This window comes from Emys orbicularis, chromosome 2 (assembly GCF_028017835.1).
Source record: "Emys orbicularis isolate rEmyOrb1 chromosome 2, rEmyOrb1.hap1, whole genome shotgun sequence".
In the NCBI taxonomy this organism is placed as follows: domain Eukaryota; kingdom Metazoa; phylum Chordata; order Testudines; family Emydidae; genus Emys; species Emys orbicularis.
The window spans coordinates 122,517,609-122,532,035 of NC_088684.1; the positions used below are offsets into that span (position 1 = coordinate 122,517,609).

General features: G+C 38.4%; 1 protein-coding gene across 1 annotated transcript in view; it reads right to left on the reverse strand.

Moving 5' to 3' along the window:
- GMDS (GDP-mannose 4,6-dehydratase) overlaps positions 1-14,427 on the reverse strand; it is a 582,436-nt gene that overhangs the window by 460,898 nt on the left and 107,111 nt on the right. The window contains exon 2 of the mRNA XM_065399137.1: positions 3,325-3,369. Within this exon, the coding sequence (XP_065255209.1) occupies positions 3,325-3,369 (45 nt within the window). The remainder of the gene's footprint in view (positions 1-3,324; positions 3,370-14,427) is intronic.

The window sequence follows — 14,427 nt, forward strand, 5'->3', positions numbered from 1 at the left end:
AGAGAGCACAAGCTTGCACAGCATTCTAAGCTTTTGACAATAGACTGGCACCAGGAACCATACCCAGGTGTCCCACATGGCCATATATGGCACTGCCATTAAGGCCAAGATCCAACAAAGCACTTCAGCACTTGCATAACTGTAAGTATACAAGTAATCAATCCTATTGACGTCAATGTCACTATTCACGTGTTGAACGGTATGCACGTGCCGAGTGCTTATTAGATCCTGAATCAGTAACGCATATGTTTTTAAAGGACTTTATACTGTAATTAAGAATGCTACCATCCTTAATCTCAGCTCATGCTATTGTACTTCTCCCCACCCTTCCAATTTCAACAACATGAACTAAGATTGGAACATCAAACAAAGTAAATGTCCTTATTCATGTGCCTGAAGGGAACTCATTTCCATTACAACCAAATATCAGCTTGTTTATCTGTCTGAATGTGTATGATGTGACACTGTTTTTGACACCATAGGTCAGGTGACATCAACTATTATCCAATAGTTATAATAAATGTTAGAAAGTTTAAAACTATAGATATAGCATACCAAATTTTAGCCAATGATAGAATATTAACAATTGCCATTTACATGGTATGTTGCAGTTTCAAATCCCCTTATAAATAGTAAGTTAATTTTTCTGACACATTACAAAATTAGCTTGGCCAGTTTGAAGTTACTGAGGGCCAGAAAGAAAAGATGCATTTTCACCAGCTTTTTAAGACCTGCAAGACGATAAAGACTTCAGTCCTACCAGGAGAGATTTCTTCCTCATATGGCATCTCCAACTCTATTTATGCATTACAGGATTTAAAAAAACAAAACAAAAAACCCCCTCTCTCTAATTTGTTAATAACATCCCTAGCAAAGACAGCAATAGCATCTTTCAATGGGTGTTTAATACTAGTGTATTTATTAAGTTGTGTTGGAAATTAGTTTGCCTTTTTAATCATACTGCAGAATACAGAAAGAGCCATGCCCACAATAGGATGATCAGAACCATGCCACCTACAAGCTTTAGTTTAACAGTTGCTGTGATAAGTATGGCTAGAGATGTTTTCATCCAAGAATGGTGTTATAATACTATCCTATGAACCACCTAGGGAGGCTAGTTTTCAGCACAGATACTGTGGCACTCAGATACTGTGATGAAGTACCTATTCAGATAAGTGAAGGATATTTACTGTCAATGGAAGTTTTTGGAGATGTGTGGCCCCTATCTGTATTCCACATGCAGGTACACATGAGTGCCACATGCCCGAGTCCAGAAATTCTCACAAGCAGTACCTGTGGGCTCACACATGTGCCCCCATGCACACCCTGACCACAAATCCAACAGGATCTGAAGCAAAGGGGATGGAGGGCAGGAAGTGGAATACAGATGGGGACCACACATCTTGAAGAATTTCAAGTCACAGTAAGTAACCTCCATTTCTTCTTCAAGTGCTTGTCTCTATCTGTATTCCACACATGGGTGATTGACAAGCAAGGCCTTAGACTAGAAGTGGGTGCAAGGAAGCCAGCAACAAAGATGCATGAACTAAGCAGAATAAAAACTATTTACAATTACATTGACAGGTTCTACAAAGAAGCTGAAGGAAGAGGGGACACAGGATTCTGACTCAGGCCAGGTGGTGGTAAGAAGGAACTGGAGAGGTGTCAGCCATAACCTCAGTCAGGAGCACAAGGAGACCTATTGCACATATACAGGCTAACAGGCACTGTTTGTGAGAATTTCTGTACTCAGGCACATAGTACACATGCGTACCCACATGTGGAATACACATAGGGACCAGCACTCAAAAAAGAAGTTAAAATGGGTCTCGCCAAAAACTCTTTCTACGCTACTCAGAGAAGTGTGCTAAAAACCTGATGGAAACAGAAACCTGCACAGTTCTGGTACCAGTGTGAACAGGGCCAGAGTGCACTATTTTATCTGTAAGCAATGTCGGAGGGAATGCCGATGCTGCCAACACTACAAAAGCATAGAGTCCCTTTCCGTTTGGGAAAGGGAAGTGAGCAGAGAAAACAATTACACATATCTCCTTGTCCCAGAATTTGAATTATTCCTAGCAGATGTTGCTCCAAAAAAGAAGGGACAGAAAGAACTGAGTACTGTGAAAGAATGTGAAAGATGCATAAACACTCAGAAGGACAGGCGAAGAATAACCAAGTTGGTACAAGATGGTAGAATTAACTAGCAGTGACAAGATGAAATGAAGGGGAAAAAATTTAGGATGGATATCAAGAAAAGTTTTCTTATGGTGAGTTCTACTAAGCTGTGCAATAATTTCCAAAGGAAAGTAGTGGAAGCCCAGTCTCTTTAGACACTTAACATTAAACTGAATCAAAAAAGAGAAAATAAAACAATACTGCATTACTAGGGGATGGGCTACCAGTTAATAAGGGTTCTTTTTCTCTCTCTGTTGTACGATTAAGACTATGGGACAGCGTTTCACTACTGAGCAGGCAAACACCTGTGGCTATATAGTCACAACAGTACCAAGTAATTGTGTATTGTAGCATACGGTAAGTGTGTGACCTTTTGTATTGCTGACATCAGAAAGAACATTACTGCTGTATAAACCCTGGGATAGGCATGTGACAAAAAGAAAGATATTAAATATCTATTTTCCTTATACTTAAGCCTGTCAAAGTCCAAGTCACTTCACTGCTTACATTAGAGTCCAAACTCAAGGACAAAAGATGCAAAATGACAAGTCTCACGCATTTGGTTGCGTCAAGGTTAGTAAACAAAGGCTCAAATTCTTAGCACAGAAGTCATAAATCTGAGACAGTTAAACAAAACCCTGCACAATACTACACTCCAGTCTAAATCTCCATAAAGAACCCAGAATGCCTATTAGAAAGCAACCTCCAGGTTTAAATTTTCAGTATGAGCCTGCCATGGATTAGCAAGGTTTTTATTGCTTAGTGCAATTTCAAAATTAAAAGTTATTTCATTGTGAGTAGGGTTTTTTTGTTTTTTGTTTTTTTTTAAATGTGGTGCACTACATCATAAATTATTCCCTAATTCTTTTGGCTTGCACAGGTTGCTTCTTATCTAAGTTAGCGGGAAGCATGCAAAGCAGATATACCCAGAGGAGCAGAGAGAATCCACCAGTGGACACTAGATGATAAATAGTACAATAAGCTGGCATGATTACAGGCTATGCTGCACATTCTTTACTAGAGTTTTGATTTGTTATCTAGGGCTGAGTGGAAAACATACGCAAAGGAGGACAGCAGCAAAGGAAGCTAGAGGTTGCTGTATCCAAGTGTTTCCAGCAGCCTGCAGTCGGTCATTGAGTCACTCACCTCATAGCCCTTTTCCAGCAGGAACTCAGCCAAGTACGAGCCATCCTGGGAAAAGAAAGATAGGAAAATGTTAGAAACAGTGACTGGGCCTGGAAGATTTACACTCATTATGGTCTTTAAAATATTTTGAATCTGAATTGACTGGATAAAAGCATATATTTCATTTAAAACAACAATTAAAGGACACCCAATTTTTAAGTTTAACCAGCAGTACAGTTTAAGATAACCCACCAGCGGTAACTTAGAAACTTCTATCCCTCCTCTCCTTGAAGCCTTCCACCCAACTCCAATTTTTTAATGCCTTGAAGAGAGGGAGGTGTTTTGCTATGTACATCAGATTTGGGCTATTTCAGAGATCAGGAGGAGGAAGAAAATTAAAAAGCGGTGCAGCCAGAGAGAATACTGACTGCAGACGCTGCATGTTTTTTACCAATGGGCCTCTATCTTAAGCACAACTGATCATTCCATATAATATTAATGATTCCATGTCTGTGACAGAACATGGACTACGCCTTTTATTTTAATTCTATTTACTTCATTAGTTTGGTTTCTCAAAATGCATCTATCATGACCTGTATTCCAATGTACAAACATGAATGTAAAAGCCATATTTGTGGTGTGTGTGTTTGATTTTGCTTTTTGGGGGGGGGGGGGGGTAATAATTTCATCTTGTTCATCATCACTGACAGAATTACCACTAACTATAAATCATTGTATTACACTTATCAATGTATTAAACCTGGCATTATTGCAATGATAGAAAAATGTCTCCATATACAATATAAAAAGCCACAAGCCACATATAGAAAATTAACTAGACATCCATTCCCTGCAAATTTCCCTTCTTCCCATTGTTTTTTTCCACATGCATTATTTGTTTAAAGACAACCAATCACACCCCGATCATGCAAAAATGTATGCAGGTACTGAACTTTACATATACAAATTGTTCTACTGAAGTCAATTAACCTACTGTAGTGTTTCCATAAAGTCAATGGGACTACTCACACACACAAGTTTTACAATGTCTTCGTAGGGTAAGGTCAAAGACACTATCCACAGTAAAGTGAACACATACATTCATTTGGTCCCATTTTTAAAGACATTTTTAGTCCAGCAAATTGTGCTACTTGATCTTTCATTTAATGACAGCCTGGGGGAGGGTGAAAAATAGTAAAGTAAGCCTTGTTGCTGAATTTGGAACTTGAGATGCACTAGGAGGCTCTAAAATGACAGGGTTGCCAGTAGAGTGTGTTTACTATATTGATGCTGAAGTTGTGCATAAATCCATGCAAAATGACAGGGTGTGGTATACAAGGGACACATTCTGTGGTTCATTTAAAACTCCAGAAGCTTTTCTTATGACTCTGTGACCTAAATATTCTGTTTTATAGACCAGTGTGGAGAGACAGGAAAAAATAAAGAGACTCTTGGCATATACATATTTCTTCTACTACACACGATATACATGCATTCAGCTTTTAAATGCCCAGTCAGACAAAAATCAGATTATGATGCTGGTTAATCTGGAACATGACAAGCCAGGTCTGCCATGCCACCAACGGAAATGTTGGAATAATCTGTGGTTCCATAAATCAAAGGACAAGAATAAGACTCAACAGAAAAAGCATTCACAATATAAAATTTACAGTAGAAAAGCCCTGAAAAGTATGAGGGGTTTTTTTCAGAAGCAAGCAGACCTGCAATTTACACATTTTATAATTCCCCCAAGATGAAAAAAATAAAAAAAAGTGCTCAGTGTTCTGCTTTGGCTGCATAACCTGTTAAAAGAGCAGAGGTGAATGTGCTAGAGACCCAGAGAGAGAGCATGAACCTAGGGGCTTGGAGGGAGGGTGGGAGGAGAAAGGGAGTGCTGTGATTATTTAGAAAGTTGATGTGAAACAGACCTGACCAGGATTGAACCCTGTCAATAAGGTCTTGTTCTTCTCACCCAGGCCGTTTCTCAAACTTTCCAACCACACTGGAACATTCTGAACCAGCAGTGGCATTCACTTCCTTTGCACTTCCTTTCCAGGTCTATCAAGTGATAGGGCATGGTTTTACAATGAGTGGGAAACAGGCAGCAAGTGTGAATGCTACTGGTTTCTGGCTTTAACACAGCACAGCTGATTTACTGTCTGGTAATCTCACACAATGCAGATTGATGTGGTCCTGCTCTGAGATACAGTATCACAGTTAGTCCTAAAGTTTCTCATTTCCCTTGCCCCCCGACCCCCCTTTTTTTTTTTTCAGTGTGGTAGCTGTCAATGAATGCTGTAATCAGAACAGTGATTAAACTGTCATAAAAGTTTACAACTTGCTAGGTACAGTAAAGTTTCAATCTTTTTCCTAATGAGATTGAGGAGCAAAGGATATTAAATGGCCGAACAAAAGCGGATACCTTCCACTCCACAAACAATTATTAAAAATTGGGAGCTCTATTTACTGAAAAAACTGGAGGGAATATTTAAGGAAATAAATGTTGAACTATACAAGCTTGGTTTTTCTGACTGTTTTCAGCTTTTGCTTTCTTTGAGTCACATGCCCCCCAACCACATCCATTCTTACCATGCATTAGACTAGAAGTGGTGTGGAACAATACAAAGATGATGACTCAGTGCAAGAAACTGAGTAAGGTCTGGGTTTTTCCCCCCCCAATTTAAACTATTATTTATAGGGCAATCCTGATCCTAATTCCTAATCCCCAAATGTGGGGACTAGCCAATTCTGGTCAATGGAAATCAGATACAGAGCGTCTAGTCTAGATCATCTGTTCAAACCGAAATCCAGGTGAAGATTGAACAAAAGTTATTGATGTCTGTCTTTGTTGTCAGATCACTGCACTTTTGTCCTAGTGGACTTCTGGCCCTCTTGTAACTGACACCAGATTTAGGTATTTTAAGCCAAAAAGCCCCAAGACCATACTCATAAAGGAGGGCATTAAAGTTCAGAAGAGGATGCCCAGTATCAAGTGTTGGAAAGCTTGTTTTGCCAATGTCTCTTGCAGATAGAGAGGACTTTCATTTCCAGTGTGAATCTTTCTGTAGCAATATTCATGAGCACTTATCGCACTTAAAAGCCACCCACAAAAGCCAGCTTCACTTTATTTGGAAACTATCCCAAATGTGGAGAAAAAGAAAATGTTTTATTGCGATTTCCACACTGACCTTGGGCCATTTTGCTCATTCTGCTGGGTGATGTGTTCTTTTATTTGTTTTAGAGACACTGTTAAGTTCTCTGATTTAATTACTGTATTTTTAAATGTAAAGCACACGAATACAGGTCTGTGGCATCTTACGCACATTTAACACGCGCGATTTCAACTTTACGCAGTCTGCAAAAACAAAAAAAAACAAACAAAAGAAAAAGAGAAAAACAACAGTTTTAATACTATACCTGTAGTGCGGGCGATTTCGCCCGCCATTGAACTCAATGGGGTTTTGGCTATACGCGGTTTTCGCTTTACGCGCTAACCGCGGAACGGAACCCCCGCGTAAGATGAGACAGACCTGTAGTATGATCCATTTTGATATTTTGTTGAATAATATCAAGACAGGAAGTATGAAGCCCCATGGCCCTCAGTAGAGCAACCATTTTAATAGCACAGGCTGGGTTGAAGAATTGCTCTTAATAAGGTTATAACAAGGTTTGGCCCTGGACAAACAAGCTGCATGAAGATTAGCTTTAGACCGATGTGGTCATAACCAAGTTTAACAGAAATTGTTTAACAAACCTCTTTGGCTTAGTAGGTGATGCCTTATCTGCATACTGTAACATATTGGGCTTAGAGATTCACTACATTACCTTCAGCCAAATACAGTAATTTGAAATTACTCTCCCTCTAAAAGTGACACTTCACAGTTTGCTTCCAGTATACAACAGCAGATTTCCTTATAGCTGAATCAAGGTATAGCATATTTCTAAAATATTCCAAGAAGGAAAATTTAGGAGTATATATTCCATTAGACCAGCGGCTCTCAAACTTTTGTACTGGTGACCCCTTTCACATAGCAAGTCTCTGAGTGCGACTCCCCCCCTTATAAATTAAAAACACTTTTTAATATATTTAACACCATTGTAAATGCTGGATACAAAGCGGGATGTGAGGTGGAGGTTGACAGCTCGCGACCACCCATGTAATAACCTCGCGACCCCCTGAGGGGCCCTGACCCCCAATTTGAGAACCCCTCCATTAGACTATAGTGAGACAATGTTCACATGCAATATATTTTAATATAGTATTTAAACAGAACTTTAATGAACCTTAGTTGCAAAGTGATAATTAACTTCTGTGGACTTGCATGGTGTATGCAAGATCAGAACTAGGCTTTAAGACCTTAATACATCTGTCTCCTCTTCCTCTGCTACGTTTACTTAATATAAAATCCTTCAAGCATTTCCTTGTCAGGACCTTACCTATCATCCCTGATCAAATGTTTATCATCTAGGCTGGGGAGATGAGATGGTTTCTTTCTGGCTCCTGAGAAGAATTAGTGAAAGTGTATGCTGCATTTTTAATCACATACTCATACACACAAACTAAAGAAATGATTCCCTCGCTGAAGGAAAAGGAATACAGAATTAAAGAAAAACATCCCCAGTGGAAATGGCACTCTCATCCATTCCCTCCAGGAACTACAGTTCTAGGGATTCCCAAAGCATAAAAAAGAATGACAAGAAATCCTTTTCCTTGCCATTAAAAGCCCCCAGAGAAACTGTCTGCCAACAAGCCAGCCAGCTCAATGTTTCTGAAGTTCCTGAAAAAGTAGGCAGCCCTCATAACTGTCTTGTTGACCCTTACCAAAAAAATAATAATAATAAAAAAAAAAATCTTTGAATCCCATCCACTACAAAACTGCTTTAATTACTATTACTTCTTTAACCCTACAGCTGTACACACAGTCCTTTCCAAAACACTCAGACAATTCCCTGCCCTGAAAAACAAATTATATGGGTAAAATCCTGGCACCGCATAAATCTATGACAAGCGTCCTATTGATTTTAATGGGGACAGGATTTTACCCTAGATCTCATCTTCCAATCTATTCCCTCATCACTATTGTGATCCCATATTTCCCCATCTCTGCCTGCCCTAGACACTGTCATTTCTATCCTCCTCAGTCCCCTATTTCTTTCTCCCCTGCTGGAGGTCAAGCCTTTTCTGCTGCTGCACTAGTAACACAGGAGGAGGAAGGAGTAAAAGATCCTCAATGCATGACAGCATTGGATGCCACTGATACAGTGGGTCTAAGATTATGGATGGTACCATTATATCCATTTTATAAATGGGCACAGAGTGAACTGCGCAAGGTACCTCACCAACAGAACCACAGAAAAGAACCCCGAAGTCCTGACTTCCAGCCCCGTCCCAGATCACACTGTCTGTCTATCTTGAGATACACGCAGACATCCAACAATATTAACATAACACAGGGATGAGAAGAAAGTCTGTCTATCTCCTAACTTCTGAACCTGGAAAGATAATGGAGCAAATTATAAAGAAATCCGTTTGCAAACCTCTAGAAGATAATAATGTGATAAGTAACAGTCAGCATGGATTTGTCAAGAACAAATCGTGTCAAACCAACCTGATAGCTTTCTTTGACAAGGTAACAAGCCTTGTGGATAGGGGGAAGTGATAGACGTGGTATATCTCGACAACCAACTAGGGAAATGCAACCTAGATGGAGCTACTATAACATGGCTGCATAACAGGTTGGAAAACGGTTCCCAGAAAGTAATCATCAGTGATTCACAGTCATGCCGAAAGGGCATAATGAGTGGGGTCCCGCAGGGATCAGTTCTGGGTCCGGTTCTGTACAATATCTTCATCAACGATTTAGATAATGGCATAGAGAGTACACTTATAAAGTTTGCGGACAATAACAAGCTGGAAGGGTTTCCAAGTGCTTTGGAGGTTAGGATTAAAATTCAAAATGATCTGGACAAACTGGAGAAATAGTCTCAAGTAAATAGGATGAAATTCAATAAGGACAATTACAAAGTACTCCACTTTGCTGCACACATACAAAATGGGAAATGACTGCCTAGGAAGGAGTACTGTGGAAAGGGATCTGGGGATCACAGTGGACCACAAGCTAAATATGAGTCAACAGTGTAACGCTGTTGCAAAAAAAGCGAGCATCATTCTGAGATGTATTAGCAGGAGTGTTGTAAGCAAGACACAAGAAGTAATTCTTCTGCTCTACTCTGATCAAGCCTCAACTGGAGTCCAGTTCTGGGTGCCACATTTCAGGAAAGATGTGGACAAATTGGAGAAAGTCCAGAGAAGAGCAACAAAAGTGATTAAAGGTCTAGAAAACATAACATATGCGGGAAGATTGAAAAAATTGGGTTTGATTAGTCTGGAAAAGAGAAGACAGAGGGGACATAACAGTTTTCAAATATGTAAAAGGTTGTTATAAGGAGGAGGGAGAAAAACTGTTCTTAACCTCTGAGGATAGGACAAGAAGCAATGGGCTTAAATTGCAGCAAGGGAGGTTTAAGCTGGACATTAGGAAAAACTTCCTAACTGTGAGGGTGGTTGAGCACTGGGAGGCTGCGGAATCTCCATCATTGGAGATTTTTAAGAGCAGGTTAGACAAACACCTGTCAGGGATGGTCTCGATAATAGTCCGGCCATGAGTGCAGGGGAGTGGACTAGATGACCTCTTGGTGTCCCTTCCAGTCCTATGATCCTATGTTCAACACTTGATTGATTTACAAGACAAGACATTCTTATTTGCCCAATGGTGAAGCTAAAACAGAAAAATTTAGAACTGGGAATAAAATCATCTTTAAATGCATTATTTATAACCACAGAAAAATCTTTAAAAGATTAAAAGTGAAGAATGTTTGTGAAGAAATATCTGTCACTAACTATATTTATAATGTTAATTACTGTTGTCCATCTGTCCCTCCATTCTTCAGCAGCACAGTTTCATGTAGATGGCAAGAATAATTTCTACATTATATTTTATTTATATAAAATTTATCAGAACTCATATTGGTTTTTAATTATTCTAATGAAATTTTTGAAGTCTATCACTACAAGTGAATTTCAGAAGGTGGGTGCAGTGTGACTTTCAAAGCATGGACCTTCTAAGTTAGCATAGTTATTGTCAGTGATATTGATGAATTTTCTTTTCAAACAACAGGGGGTGGCCTTTTTTTGTCAAAGTTAATTTTGATAGTCTGATTTCATTAACCTGGCATAGACAGTGGATGGGGGAGGGGGGAAATATTTGTATATAGCAGTCTTAAATAGATCATTTTGTAGAAGCCCAAGTAGTACACCAGCATTGTTTTCATATAGCCTAATTTAGAAGGGCACTTCACATTCACTCTTATGATAAAGAAACAGAATCTGGAGGAAAGAGTCACTAACAACCATTTTTACTCAACAACAATTCCATCACAGAATTTTAGATTTAACACAAATCACAGATTTAATTAGAAATACATTTCTTTCAGTAACTTATTAAGCTAATGAGAGAATTCAGGGGAGGGCAGGGGGCAGAGAACATGTTTATATAGTACTGTAAATTTAGATGGTGCCTTTCAGAGTGAAAATTGTTATTAATAATAAATAATAATAATAATAATTAGTGCTCATATATCTGCAAGTTACCAAAATAACCCTCTTTCAAAAAAATCTGACAAAGGAATACAGTAAAATGTTATTTCTGCTGAAAAATACATACTTCCAATAATTTCTGATGACTTATGGAGGAAACAGGTATTTTTTGTAGCTACTATAAACAGAACAGTGCTGTACTTTGTCTACAGTTTTCAAGGCAATATTTAAAGGAAAACTTTAAAATATTCAAAAAAGGACTTCATACGGAAAAAAAAAAAAAAAAGACTTGTGAACTCTTATTTACCTGATCTGTTAAAGCTCCCACCCTATAAGTACAGTAGTTATTTTATTATGATGATTTTTATTCTAGCCAAGTAAGACTAGGAAAACAAGTGTCCTTTTGTCTATACAGACCAAAAAAAAATAAAAGGCAATGAACGTATATAAATGTAAACCAATGTCTTATTCAAAAAAGGTTCCTCACTTTCTTGCAAGTTTCTGTAACAGGTTAACTGCAGTATTGTGTAAGTATTAACAGGAGGGAAAATTATAATTGCCAAAAAAAAAAAAACATTTTAATTCTACTTCAGAACTTGCTCTTTTGCAAATCAAGTATCTGCATGAAAAAAAAAATTACCATGGCATTTACTAATGTGTGCAACATTAGAATGTAGAACTGTTCTGCTGCTAAAACATAGTGTTAGACATTTAAGCAGTAAAGTGAATTCTTAAGTTATAAGAAGTGTTTTTCCTTTGCTTTAGCCCCTAAAGGTGGTCCTTTTCTCTTCCTCACCTTCTTCCTATATCTTTATGCTGTCCACTATTATCTATATATTAGAGATTTTTAACCTTTATACTGAAGTATTCAATTATTTACAATTAACAAATAAACTCCAAGTCATAGGCACAATTTCTACAAGAAACTACGATACCATCCTAAAGGTACTGATGTTAAATAGAGTAAGCAACCCTTACCTATCATCCCTGATCAAGGGATGTTAAATAGAGTAAGCAACCCTTTTGATTTTATGTCAAAAACCCATGTTTACGCACATGAATCAGGTAGCTAGATACAGTTAGCTGAACTGCAGGTACAAATGCCATTTTTTCCCTCCTAAGTGAAATCTCAGAGACTGGGTACAGGTGTTTGGCCCATAACAGTTCATCCTTCATGCAGCTCAGTCTGCATCCCAATAAGCTGCCTGTCTTCCCTCTTGTACTTTAATACAGAAATTAGTACTTCAGATTTCATTCATCTATTATCCTCATGTACTATACACTATTCATCTAATAGCCTCATGTTAGTACTTGTGCAATGTTACCATGCAGCTGCGAATAAAAGCCTGGAGGAATAAAATACTGGAATAGCAGCCTCAGCTCTGACTTTTCCTGCTTTGTGGGTTTAACGTAAACTAACAACAATACAGCATTTTAGTGCAATGTTCTTCTATTTTTTTTTTTTAAACATCTTCCCTTTGATCATACTGAATTCATGAATATCAGTTGAAGCCTTTCAGCTGAATTGTTGCTCTGACTAGGAGAACTAATAGTTCTACATTTTTTTCAGTGGGACATGGCATATTATTTTCATTACGTTTTGGCACATTATTTCATTTGCCAGGAGCTTTCCCATACTTAATTTACATGTTGTTCCTAACATTTCCATTCATATTGTACTGGGCCTGACTGCGCACCAATATTTACTTTGCAACTATGTCCCAGTAAAATAAATGGAATACTGTATATAAAGCTATAAACCTCTCAAAACAGATATAAACCTCATGAACAGTAGCAACTCTTAAAATCTGAGGATCGCCCCCATACCACTGATCTCATTAAAATCAACAAGCAATAAATGTTAAGACCTACATTTGCAAAAAGCATTTGCTGATTTTGAGTGACAAATTCCAGCATGTGATTTCCAAGCATGATGAGCACATGGACTTAAATTGCAGCTGGGGGGGGAAGGAGGGGGAAGAACGGGGTTTAGGTTGGACATTAGGAAAAGCTTCCTACCTGTCAAGGTGAGTAAACACTGGAATAAATTGCCTAGGGAGGTTGTGGAATCTCTATCATTGGAGATTTTTAAGAGCAGGTTAGACAAACACCTGTCAGGGATGGTCTAGACGATACTTACTCCTACCTTGAGTGCAGGGGACTTGACTAGATAATCTCTCGAGGTCCCTTCTATGTTTCTATGTTCCTTCTACTAAAGTGAAACGGAGTTACTGGTGCTCAATAGCTTGGGGGGGAAAATAAGGTCCCAAGTTAAGTTGTGCACTCAAAAATTTAGTTAGACAATAGTAGAGTACTATTGAAAATATAAGTCCAGTGTAAAGAAATATTAATGAAAGATTTAAGCAAAAATGAGCACTTGGAAGACTTAAATGGTTTTTTAAAAGGTTCTCTGATTTTTATCAGACGAACACCAAATACAAGATTTCTTCTGGGCTGAGAATTTGTTCAAGGTTCATCAAATGATAAACTCTTCACTGTTGGGGTTTATGCAATGACTTAGCAGAAATTTCCTCTGCCATGCAGGAGACCAGTGGTTATTTTCTGCCCAGAGTGGTCTCTCTCCATGGGCAAAATAGAGGCTGGGAGCACCAACAAAGCTGATGGTGGGAGAGCTTCATGCTCCTTGGTAGCAGCCTATGTTAATAAATAAGTAGCAGCAATGATGGGTCTACACTCGTTTTCAACCCTCCATAGCTAAAATAATAATAAAATAATAATAATAATAATGACCACAAAATGGGGGCATTGAAAACTGATGGGAAGGGAAAGGAGGTAAAACATTTAGAGCACTTTTCTGGATGTGAAGGCATTCACACAAAGACACATACACAGAAAAATCCCACACGCAGAAAAATTAAGAAAACTCATCTTGGTATTTGTAATAGGAATACCATGAGATCCTTACTATAGCAGCGTAATTGTTCTGTTCAACTCAAAAACTTATCTCCTGTTTTCAGAGACAAGTGCCCATTGTTAACCACCAAACAGATTACACAGCTCATGCCAAATATACAATACGAACCAAAAACAAGAAAACCGGCCCAGTTTTAAATAAAGATATAATTTGTGTTTGTGCAAGGTGCTAGAGGGATAGTATTAGAAAGTTAAGTCAAATATACACCTATACATATACATACACACACACACACACTAGCGTTAGCTGTAGTTTTTAGGATGTGGCCGCCCACTAGTATATGGGCTAACACCACCAACTAATTTTGAACATCCCCCTGCAAACAGCCATATACCAGTTCATACCATTTTCAGTGACTACCAAACTGGGTCACAGATATGCACCAGAAAAAGATGTGACAAGTCTGTACGCCAACAACAAAATACTCACCCTATTGAGTATCTTCCAATATTTAAATGAACAAATAAGCTATCGCCATTATAAGCAGCTGACTCCTCTTTTGTTTTAATTTGTATTTATTTAGCAATGGAAACCTCAAGAAGAAACAGGAACACCTCCATGAAATATTAGAAAACCAGCCAAACTGAGACCA